Raw genomic sequence first — 11717 nt, 5'->3', positions numbered from 1 at the left:
ACAGTTCGCCTGATTGCAGCCTGAGCCTTCAGCTGGACAACCAGGTGGTAGTGTGAGATGAAGGGAGACAGAGTGGCACACGTGGCAGTGCAGCAGACAACGGTGATGTCCATGTGACAGAGAAAGGCCATTGAGGATGCCACAGCTCTAGCAGAGTGAGCTCTCACTGATTTTGGAAGAAGAGTCTCTGCCAAATCATAGGGAAGGCGGATGGTCTGGACTGTCGAGCTAGACATAGTCTAAGAGGAAGCCGGTGCTCCGAAGGAGAGCCAGCAAAGGTAACAGAGAAACGTTGTGAGGCCCGAAAAGTGGTCATGTGATGCACATAATATGACAAAGCACACTGCACGTCCAGAGCATGCAGAGCTGTCTCAAGCAGTGAAGATAGTGTGGGAAAGAAACCAGGAAGGACAGCTGGCTGGTTCAAATTGAAGGCAGAAAATACCGTAGGCAAGGTAAGGCCTGGCCGTAGGGGTACTTTGCAGAAATTAGGACCAGCTCCTAGTGAAACCACTCCTCCAGCCCTGCAAGCTAAGGATACTGCCAGGAGAAAGGCAGCCTTGAGGGCTGCCAAAGAATTAACTGGAGAGACCACTGAGGTGTCAGCGGTCCATAGGCAGGGTGCATATTCTCCGGGATGCAGAGAAATAGCTTGCAGGTGGAACGGGCCAGTGCCAGGCAAAACAAGTGAAGGAGAAACTGAAGGAATGCATCCAGAGACAGTGGCCTAGTAGGCCAATGTCGTCTTGATGCAAAGGGACAGAACGCCTACCAATGAAAGGAGTAGGTCAAGGTGGTAGAAGGTATGCAAACATGATGGAGCACGTCCATTACTATCAGGGAAGACTCCAAGCCGACATCCAGATGAAACGCCAGACCCCTGTCCTGAGACCGTAGGTGAGGGACCAGGTGCAGCATGATGTATCCTGCAGGTCCTGGGAGCAAGATCAAGAACCAAGGCTAGTGACGCAACAAAGCAGGATGGTTGCACACCCATGGCGGACTCGAATGACCAGCCCTGAAGTGGGTGAAAGGTTGAAATCTGTAAAGGAATCCCCATGCCCCTTGGTCAAGAAGGCATCCCCAGGGAGGTGCGGCCAACACCATGTCAAGAGCCGAACATGGCACACTACTTGTTCGATCGAGATGTGAAAGCATCCATGTCTGGAGTCCCCCATCAACGACATAGGCAAAGAAAAATAGAACAGTCAAGAGCCCACTCGTGAGAGCAGGACTGTAGTCTGTTGAGATGGACTGCCATGGAATTGTTCTCGCCTACCTAATGTACAGCCACTGGATAAATGTGGCGAGCATAACACCATTCTGAAGAAGGTGTAACTAGTGAGTGCCAGCCTGCGTGTCCATATAAGAAACTGCAGCGGTCCAGTCTGATGTGACCTGGGCCACCCGACTCTGGAGCAGGGACTCAGAGGCCCAAAAGATCTTGGTGAGTGCCAGGAGCTCCAGCACAATAATATGCAGGCTGGTTACCATCATGGACCAGCTGCCAAGGGCAACATGGTGGCGTAGACAGTCCCCCCACAGCCTGGCGGGCTGGTATCCACTACTGACCAAACCAACTGGGTCAAGATACCAAAGGGTCTCCCTAACTGTAGAGTGTGTGGAGGAGCATCCATCAATCCAAGTGTGCAGCGAGTTCCAGAGTCACCTAGAGCGACATGGATCGGTGGTCGCAAGATACCTGAAAGAGTGAAAGAAACCAGGATTAAAGGGACTGCAACCTCAGTTGAGCGAACAGCTGCAGTAGATGCCATCAGTCCAAGGAGTCGCCGGACCTGTAGGGCAAGGAACCAAGCACCTGAAGAAAAAAGGAGCATAACCAGTCAAACATTGCCACGAACGTATTGTCAGGAGAAAATCCTGCTACAAGAAAGCATCCAAAGGCACATTAATACAATTTACACAGTGTGTAAGGTGCAAAGTCAGCTTCACTATGTTGACCTATAGTCCTCACACTGACAAAAGGGGCATTGCCAAGGATGTGAGCTCACCAGCCTGTGGTTTGGACTCCGCAACCAGGAGTCAGTGAACCAACCATGGGTAAACAGTGATTTCCCCAATTAATATCCTGAGAAAGCAATCATGGTCCAACCAGATGCCCGCATGAAAATGAGCATCTTACAATAAACCAACCCCCTGGACGTAACTAGTGACTAACAGTCCAAGAAAGCCATACGGAAACTGCATGGAGTAATGAAGAATTCAGGCCTCCAAAATCAAGGATGGGCCAGAGGCTTCCATCTTTCTCTCTCTGCTTTTTATTTGGGGTAGGGGTGGAGGTGGCCATAACACGGCCTGTGACAGGGGGTATATCAAAGATAGTGACAAAGCTGGTAGCTATGATAGAAAGTACCAAGGAGTCAAACGGACTGACTGGTCAACAACAGAGAAGTAAAGAGACCGCTCAGTTTTGTAGTCCTACCAGCAGTTCTGCCCGTCAGGGCACTGTCTGCCCACATGTCCGGGGGCGGGGCGGCTGGTAACTTTGGGGTTGAGGCCTTTAACGTTCCCAGGATGCCATAGGCCGATGGGGACATCTTCAGGCTCTTGCAGTTGTTACGGCGCAAATGACTGTGTTGCCTTCTAGAGCCTGAGCAGGTTATCAAGAATAACAACCATTTACTGACTAAAAGCCGTACACCAACAAACGGCAGGTCCTAGCCTGTCAGTTGCTTAGATGCTGGTTTTAAGGTGTATCAAGCAGCAGTGCGCTTGTGATGCACCTGCAACAGTGCCTCCTAATGATGTGGGAGGCCTGACTTGTAAAGGTGCACAGGAGCTACCTGCAGGGTGGGCAGCACCAAACTCCATAAGTGATCATAAGCCCCCATGGCAGAGGAGTAAGTAGCTACACGGTAGCCAAAAACAAATAACAACACTAATCAAAGAACTCGTCTGTTAACAGTAAAGGAGTGTGACCATCTGTGACAACCAAGAGGGATGTAGGAAGATTGGTTGGAAAATCTTCCACCCCCTTATGATTCATGTGAGTCCCAATCCTGAATTAGGAACGCTCTCCTGATGCACAGGGGAGAAAACTGTCCTAGTATGAGCCTGACCAAGCACAGGCTCAACAGTTGTAGAATGAAGAAGGCCGAATGGGTTAACAGCACGTTTGGTTGAAGCTGCGAACATTATGCTGCCAGAGCCAAGTTCGAGGGAGCACTACACCTGTGAAGTGTATGTGGAGGCACAAAGCACTCCATAGCCCATGGCTCATTACCTGAAGAAAATTACCAGGCCTACCTGACAGCGGCAGGGTTCTTGGGTGGACTCCTGTGAGTCCTTTCCCTATGAACCTATGCGGGCACCGGCAGTTGAGATGGGGCTGCAGGCTACTTCGTGAACCAGCCCATTGATAAAGAGGGCTGTTTTGCACCAAATTATCAGCCACCAAACAGGTGCTACCCCAGGCAGGGATATCACCAACTAGCAGGGCTAGTGGTGGGAGTTGCAGCCCCCCTTTTTTTTCAAAGGCAAAGCTAGGGCTGTCGAATGCTGCCAGAAAGCCTTTGCCTCGGCACCTAACAGACTTTGGAAATAGCAGCCGCGTGAACAAGCCCCTTGATAAAGGAGGGCCATTTCATGCCAAACCACCCCAGGGCGTTACACCAGTCAGGCAAAGCGCTGACACGTAGGGCTGTCCGCAGGAGCTAAAGGGGCCCATTGTATCCCCAAAGGGAAAATCAAGCCTTACCGTATGTCGCCAGCACATCTACAGCCTCGGTGTACAGCTCCCTCCGGAAGTCGCAGCTCCATGAGCAGGCGCATGAAGGAGGGTTGGTGTGTGGCAATCACATGCAGAGGCTCTTCCTATGTCAGGAGAATCACTGACAGGCAGGGAAGGTGACCGGCACTGCAGGAGGCCCTTCTTCTCCAAGGGACGGGGTGACAGAGCCCTAACTCATTGCGGGATCAAAACAGCTGGATGAACGAGCGCCTTGAAACAAGAGGGCTGTTCCGTGCCAACCTCCGAAGAGGCTGTACCCCACTGACGAGTGGGAGCAGGAGCTATGGAGCCCCTTCTTCTTCCAGGGCAGTCCTAAGGCCGCAGAGGCCCAGCTTACTACGACACAGGTGTAAGAACGAGCCTCTTGAAACAAGAGGGCTGTTCTATGCCAAACTCCGGAGAGGTTGTGCCTCAGTCAGGAGAATTACCAACAGGCGGGGAAGGCGGCCAGAGCTGCAGGGTGCCCATTGTTCTCCCAAGGACAAGCTCAGAAGCTGTCCTCTTCTATCCTGCTAAGAAGAGGAAATTGCAAACAGAGAGAAAGCTGTTGCTCTTCAGCCTAGGGGAAGTTTTATAAAAAAAGGTAAAAGAGACCTTATTTCTTTTAAGAGAAAAGCCCTGAGGGCTGGAATGCTGGCTTTCCAAAGGCTTTGTAAAGCCTCCACAAATAACAGCTAATGCTGGCTAGTACTTATCCCCCAGGCAAAGGAAACAACTTGTTAAAAGGAAAGAACAAGGGGAGGTCAAAGGAAGGCAAGAAAAAGAAAGAATTAGTGTGTATTCACAGAGGACACGAAGGGGAACCCATTTCTGTAAGAGTATACTGTAACTTTAAATATGAATAATTATATATTTATGAAAAATCAATATAAATTATTTTCTACATGTACATATAAGTTACACTCATTTATGAATAGGGTAATTAGTTTTCCAGATCGTCAGCTATGTAACTGAAAAGAATCAAAACAAGTTCAATAGATGTTTCAAGCAATTCTAACATTAACAGTTCTACAATTCTACAATAACTTTTTTTTGGGGGGGGGGAACCTGCTACTATGCCATCTTTGAAGCAGGGTTCTGGTTCCTTTAAAAATTTTTCCAGTTTTACCTTGTTGCTTAAGACTTAGTAGCGTAAAATCACAGAAAGGCTTTTTGAAAAAGGACACTCCCAGAAGTGGTAGATGGACAAGTCCTTAAACTTTTTCCTACCCTAAATAATCCTACCAGCAACTTTTCCCTCTACAGAGTGCCAAATGTAGGTGAAAATATCTTTAGAACTCTTCACAGAGGACAAGCCAGCTAGCTGGCAAGTGATACAATTACTCATCCTTTTCTGATCTCAGTCACTCTCCAGATGCAAATATTCCAAGTTGTAAAGGGCTTCTCTGGTTTCAGGTTTAACTATGTTTGAATTATAGCAACTGCAAGATATTTGCATCCTGGTTGCTCTGTGCTGCTCTAAAAGTACTTTTTAAGATAATTGGTGAATCTAATATAGGGGTAACTAAAAATGTACTGAATGTTTGTAATGTATGTCACTACTTTTCCTTCTCTTCAAATGAGTAAGTCTGGTTAAGTTTAGAGGAGAAATACCATACAGTTGAGTTGCTGTCCTAGAGTGAAATCATGAGCTGATCACTCTAGAGACTAATTGTGCTATTCGACATTTCTGCAGTAGTAATAACAGTACCCTTGATAGCATGAAAAATTTAATAAAGTCAAGAGGCACAGGTGGTCTTTACTGTCTTGCTATTTCCCATGTACAATCAGTGATGATCTTCATTTACAAGGATGTCTGCAGCCAAGGCTTAGAATTGAGAAACACTAGAAAACTGTGTGCTTGGAGTTATACTTAATCATGCAGCGAGGAGGTCATCATCTGAGTGTCCAATAGCATCTGGATCTTGAGAGGGGTCCAGGTCTGCCAAAGCATTGAACCATGCTGATAAGTCTTGGCTACTTGTATCCACACCTAGAATACAGGAGAAATTAAATTATTGAGATGTATCTTCTAAGAAATAATCTGTTCTCCCTTTGGATCAACTCCATTTATTTGGCTAATGTTCCAAATAAATGGAGTCAAAGGATAGCAAATAAAGTTGTTTCCTTAGTATTGCAAGGCAGTAATGATGTGAACTCTATCTTTCATGTACAGTGGTGCCGTGCATAGCGACGATAGTCCGTGCAGCAAAAATCGCTGCAAAGCGATTTTGTTGCTAGGCGATTTTAAAAAGCCCATAGGAATGCATTAAAACCCGTTTAATGCATTCCTATGGGCTTAAAACTCACCTTAAAGGGAAAATCCTCCATACGGCAGCCATTTTCGCTGCCTGGTAGGTGAGGAATCAACACGAAAACACAGCGGGCGGCCATTTTTTAACCCGGCGGCCATTTTGGAACCACCAATCAGCTGTTAAAAAATCATCGCTTTGCGATGATCGGTAAGCGAAACGGTACAAATCATCGCAAAACGATTTTTCCCCATAGGGAACATTGCAATGCGATCACTTTTGCGATCGCAAAATCTTCATCGCTATGCGATTTCAGCATTAAACGGGGCGCCCGTTAAGTGAGGCACCACTGTAATTGCAAGTTTTTCTTTATACAGTGCAGGAGTGGAAGCTGTACTTAATATGAGTTAAAGGCCCATACGGGCTTTCTTTTTCCTTTTGCCATATTTTTGAATGGAGCTCTCTCTCTCCCTTCTCTCCACTTTTAAGCACAGGTACCTAGTTTTGACTCCATGCTAGGGAAAATGAATGGGTACTTGTATCTTTTCCCTATACAAAAATTAACATGAAATAAAATCTGCACTTTCTTGTTTATCTTTAAACTACTGGTTTTCTGACAAAAACAGCCAGGTGCATTATAAAAGTCAAGACTGCCTTTATTCTGTGGAGTTGTTCCACTTTTCAGAAGCTACACATTTTATTTTAATATGACCCTAAATTTAAAAAATATAAAACTTCCTACACCATCCACCTCATTTGTCTGATATGCACAACTTACATCTTTGTGGTACATTTGGTGTGCTGTGTGAAGGTCCTAGCTGATCATCAGGAACTGATTTGGAAGAAAGACTTTGACATTCTGACTGAGACACCCAGCCTTCAGGAGAGAAAACATAAGCCAGATTCTTAACAGGATGAGCAGGTACTGATTCATTGGCTGGAATCCTGTTGCTTAGTATAGTATGTCACAGCCAAACCTATTTGCATTATTGGAAGGTATGGAGGAAGTGACCCACCAAATCCCTACTGATTCAATAGACCTACTCCAGTGCAATTCACTATGCTAAGTAACGATTTCAGCCATTATTTATAATTTTAATTTTTTTGTTTTAGTTCAGTCTCCCTTTGACTTAGATCAAGTCATTCAATTTACTTCAATAAACTGCAGATAATTTAAGACTTTTTGCAATTAAAGAAAACTTCATTTTCTCATACTCACTACTAAATTCCCCAGCAGTATGAAAGCCAAAATCAAAGAGCTGTGAAGGTAGAAATACTCCTGAATTAACTTGGGCCTGTTGTTCTGCAGCAGTTCCTTGAGCCCAGAGATTCGGATGCTCAAACACATTTGGATATTCCGCTTGGCTGGTACTTGCAGTGTCTGAAGAACTGGGTTTTGATAAGTCCTCCAGACATGACAAATGACGCTCAAAATCGTCTTCAAGCCAGTCTGAAAGTTATGTACCAAAAAAAACCTAGGTAAAACAATTACAGTATATTTCTGCCCCCCCCAGGAATTGTTTCTTGAAATGTGTATTAGTATTAGTATTAGTAGTAGTAGTAGTAGTAGTAGTAGTAGTAGTAGTAGTAGTAGTAGTAGTAGTAGTAGTAGTTGTTGTTGTTGTTGTTGTTGTTGTTGTTGTTGTTTTATATGCCGCATTTCTCCCAATAACGGACCCAAAGCGGCTTACAACATTAAAATTCACACAATTAAAAACACAGTAAGTTAAATATTAAAAGACAAATTAAACAAATATGATTTAAAATAAAATTAAAATATTAAACATTAAAACATGGAAAATAAAATTATCTGGTAAAAAGGGGTTCAGGGTTTCAATTGTAATTGTTAAAAGCCTGCCTGAAGACATGGGTCTATAGCTTTTTGGGGGGAGGATAACAGGGAAGGGGCTATCCTGATCTCCCATAGCCTGGGAGCTGCCACAGAGAAGGCCCTCTCCCATATCCCCATCGGCTGTGCTTGTGCTGGCAATGGGACCAAGAGGAGGGCCTCCTCTGCTGAACTTAATCGCCAAGAACGCGCATATACGGAGATACAGTTCTTCAGGTAGTCTGAACCCAAACTGTTGAGGGCTTTATAGGTAATGACCAGCACTTTCAATTGTCCCAGAAACGGACTGGTAGCCTGTGCAGTTCTTGTAACAGGTGTGTTATATTCTCCCTGTAGCTGGCCCCAGTCAGTAGTCTGGCTGCAGAGTTTTCCACCAGCTGAATTTTCTGAACCATCTTCAAAGGCAGCCCCACATAGAGCATGTTACAATAATCCAAACAGGATGTAACTAAGGCATGTGTCACTGTAGCCGACATATAAAGCAATGAGCGCATCTGGTGCACCAGCTTTAGCTGTGGCAAATGCACTCCTGGCCACTGCCAAGACCTGGGCATCCAGGCTTAGGGATAAATCCAGGAGTACACCCAAACTGCGGACCTGAGTTTTCAGGAGGAGTGTAACCCCATCAGCACAGGTAGTATCCCTATACCCTCATCTGCCTAACCAGGCAGCACCTCTGTCTTGTCTGGATTAAGTTTCAGTTTGTTTGCCCTCATCCAGCCCATTACTGATGCAAAGCACTGATTTAGAGTCAAGATAGCTTCCCTGGAATTAGGTGGAAAGGAGAGATAAGAGTTGTCACTGCATACAGGTGACACTGAACCCCAAAACTACGGAAAACCATTCCCAGCATTTTCATGTAGATATTAAAAAGCATGAGTGACAAAGCAGAATGCCATAGGCCAACGGCCAGGTGTCACCCAGCACCATCTTCTGAGTTCTCCCCTGACAGGTTTGGGATAAACCTGAAGGAATTGTTAAATACAGTTTTGTACTAAAGCAATAAGTATTTGTCAGAATCACTACTAAAAAAAGAAAAAAGAAAGAAAGAAAGAAAGAAAGAAGAAATAATTTATCCAGCTAAGTAAATTGTAACAGCTGAGAGAGCAATCCCAGGATTGGCTAACCCTGGGATAAAGCTAGCAGACCTAGCACACACACTCTGTGGTGGTGTGGGTGGTGTCGGTGTGAAGTGCTGTTGTCGTGGTGCTGTGCTGGAGTATATGTGTCTTCGGGCTGTATATTGGAAGAAGAACTCTGGCTACTGGACTGAACATATGGTATTTGACTGCTGAACTAATTTACAAGGACTTTGACTTTGATTTATGCATTGAACTCTGTTGAAACTGCTGTGTATAACTTCGGAACTGGAAACAAGGACTAAGCTGTACATGTATGTATATATCATATAAATAATACAACTATTCTGCTATCAACACTGCTCTATTGCTTGGCGTCTTCATCTCTCAGGGAAGTTCTACTGGTTAGTGCCACCTGGTGTATCCTGGTAATACTGCAACTGTCATCCCCTCCATGAAAGACTGGGGCCACTGTAAAACAGGGTCTCCAAGTCCCATCCTAGAGAGATGGCCCAGAAGGATACCATGATTGATGGTAGGACCTCCTTATCTACAGAATCAGTACCCACTGATTCACTTATCCACAATCTGAAAATATCAAAATATTAAAAGAATTCAGAAAAAAGTTTTCTCATGCATTACCAGAACTGTCCACTAGAGGGAGAGAGAGACCATGCTATGAATACTCATTAGTGAAGAATACATAGCATGGTCTCTGGTGCCCACCAGTGGACAGTTCTGGAAATGCATGTGAAAATATTTTTTTCTGTTTTTTTACCTTTTAGATAAAGGTAAAGGTTCCCCTTGACGAATGTCCAGTTGTGTCTGATCTCCGTTTCCAAGATGTATAGCCAGCGTTTGTCTGTAGACAGTTTCCATGGTCACATGGCCAGCACAACTAGACATGGAACGCTGTTATCTACCCACTGTGGTGGTACCAATTTATCTACTTGCATTTGCATGCCTTCAAACGGCTAGGCTGGCAGGAGCTGGGACAAGCCGTGGGAGCTCACTCTGTCACATGGATTCAATCTTACGGCTGCTGGTCTTCTGACCTTGCAGCACAGAGACTTCTGTGGTTTAACCCGCAGCGCCACCACGTCCCTCCTCTTTTTTTTACCTTTTACCATCCTATATATGTAGTGTTAGCTATTATCCCCAGTTTTCAGTATCCACGGGGGGGGGGCTTGGAACCATTCTCCACTAAATATGATCCTACTGTAACCATAGAATAAGTTGCATATTAATAGAAGTAGTATTAGCAATTAAAAAGTACCTAGCATTAAAAAGTTTTTTAAAAAATTCTAGAATGCCTTAGAGATAAATAAGATAGTTGCCTAGCAACTAAAATTAGTAAAGATGGCACCAAGTGAATGCATTCCATCTTCACCTTTTTAGGTAATGCATAAGTAACCCACTCTACTTGCCACTACAGACAGGGCCTTCTGCCATCAACTGCTGTGTGGAAGGAAGAATTCCACTTGAGGCAGAGAGGGGTAGTCACCAGAACCTGGTCCAGTTGGAAACACACACACACACACACACACACACACACACACACACACACACACACACACACACACACACACACACACACACACACACACACACACACACACACACACACACACACACACACACACACACACACACACACACACACACACACACACACACACACGCGAACTACTATGGAAAAAATCATGATGTTTTAAAAATATATTCAGATGTTACATCTAAAGAGTCTTGGAAGCATTAAAGACTGAAAAGAAAGACACAAATAATTGGGGAGGGGAGTAAATAATGATTAAAACAAAGGGACCTTAGGGGAAATTATAATACAGCTCTTCTTTTTTTCAGCTATTTTTTTTCAAATCACCATACAGTATATGAAACATCCTGTCTAATCCACATATATACAGCAAGGGGGGGGGGGAACAGTGATACTGCCTTTTATATTCTATACAGTGGGGTCTTGACTTGAGAACTTAATCCGTATTGGAAGGCAGTTCTCAAGTCAAAAAGTCTGTAAATCAAGTCTCCATTGACCTACAGTGCATTGAAAACCTATTAATCCTGTAACAGGCCGTTTTTGTTCCATTTTGGTTTTTTTCTGGCCTGTAAGTCAAATCTCAGTCTGCAAGTCAAACCTAAATTTTGCGGCCAGAGAAGTCTGTAACTCAAAAAGTCTGTAAGTCAAGCCATCTGTAAGTCAAGGGTCCACTGTAATGGAGATATATCCTGTAGTCTGATCATGCTTTTCTATATGGAAAATGTAATCTAGAAACCATTCTAATGCATTATGCAAATTGTTACCTTTCTCAAGGCTACATGGCTGATCATCACCAAATATGCTTGGCTGAGAATGGATTGTAGCATCTGTCCCTAGAATACCAGAATAAAATACTGCTGTAAATACTTGTAAGAGAAGTGAATCATAAATCCCCAAAAAAATATTTCCAAAGATTCTTTCTAGTCTAGAGATACAGAACTGGAAGTCTTCCTGATGAGGTGGTATATAAATTAAATAAATAAAGAGCACAGTTTGCTGTCCTCTGAAGATGTCGGCCACAGAGACTGACGAAACGTTAGGAAGAACCACTTTCAGAACACAGCCAAGAAGCCCGAAAAACCTACAACAACCAAATAAATAATTTGTTGGACTCTGAACCCCATCAACCTTGCCTATTAACCATGTTGGCTGTGGGTGACAGGAGTTGACATCCAGTAACTTCTGGAGGGTCACAGGTTTCTCACAACCATTTCAATATTTTTGAAATCATGTCTATGCATATGTTTTTGTTGTT

General features: G+C 44.3%; 1 protein-coding gene across 5 annotated transcripts in view; it reads right to left on the bottom strand.

The window, feature by feature from the left end:
- Window positions 1-5447: 5447 nt before the first annotated feature.
- Window positions 5448-11717, bottom strand: part of ICA1L (islet cell autoantigen 1 like) — a 65810-nt gene continuing 59540 nt past the window's right edge. For 3 of the 5 annotated variants that reach the window (XM_020810328.3, XM_020810334.3, XM_072978643.2), the window contains 4 exons: window positions 11227-11295; window positions 7202-7432; window positions 6761-6859; window positions 5448-5723 (listed from right to left, as the gene is read on the bottom strand). In XM_020810328.3, coding sequence (XP_020665987.3) covers window positions 5608-5723; window positions 6761-6859; window positions 7202-7432; window positions 11227-11295 — 515 coding nt within the window. In that variant the 3' untranslated portion in view covers window positions 5448-5607. The remainder of the gene's footprint in view (window positions 5724-6760; window positions 6860-7201; window positions 7433-11226; window positions 11296-11717) is intronic. The other 2 variants (XM_072978656.2, XM_072978652.2) reach the window with 2 other exon arrangements.

The sequence above is a fragment of the Pogona vitticeps genome, chromosome 1 (genome assembly GCF_051106095.1).
Source record: "Pogona vitticeps strain Pit_001003342236 chromosome 1, PviZW2.1, whole genome shotgun sequence".
NCBI lineage: Eukaryota > Metazoa > Chordata > Lepidosauria > Squamata > Agamidae > Pogona > Pogona vitticeps.
The sequence above is the reverse complement of the archived record's forward strand: the minus strand, read 5'-3'. Positions and strand labels throughout refer to the sequence as shown.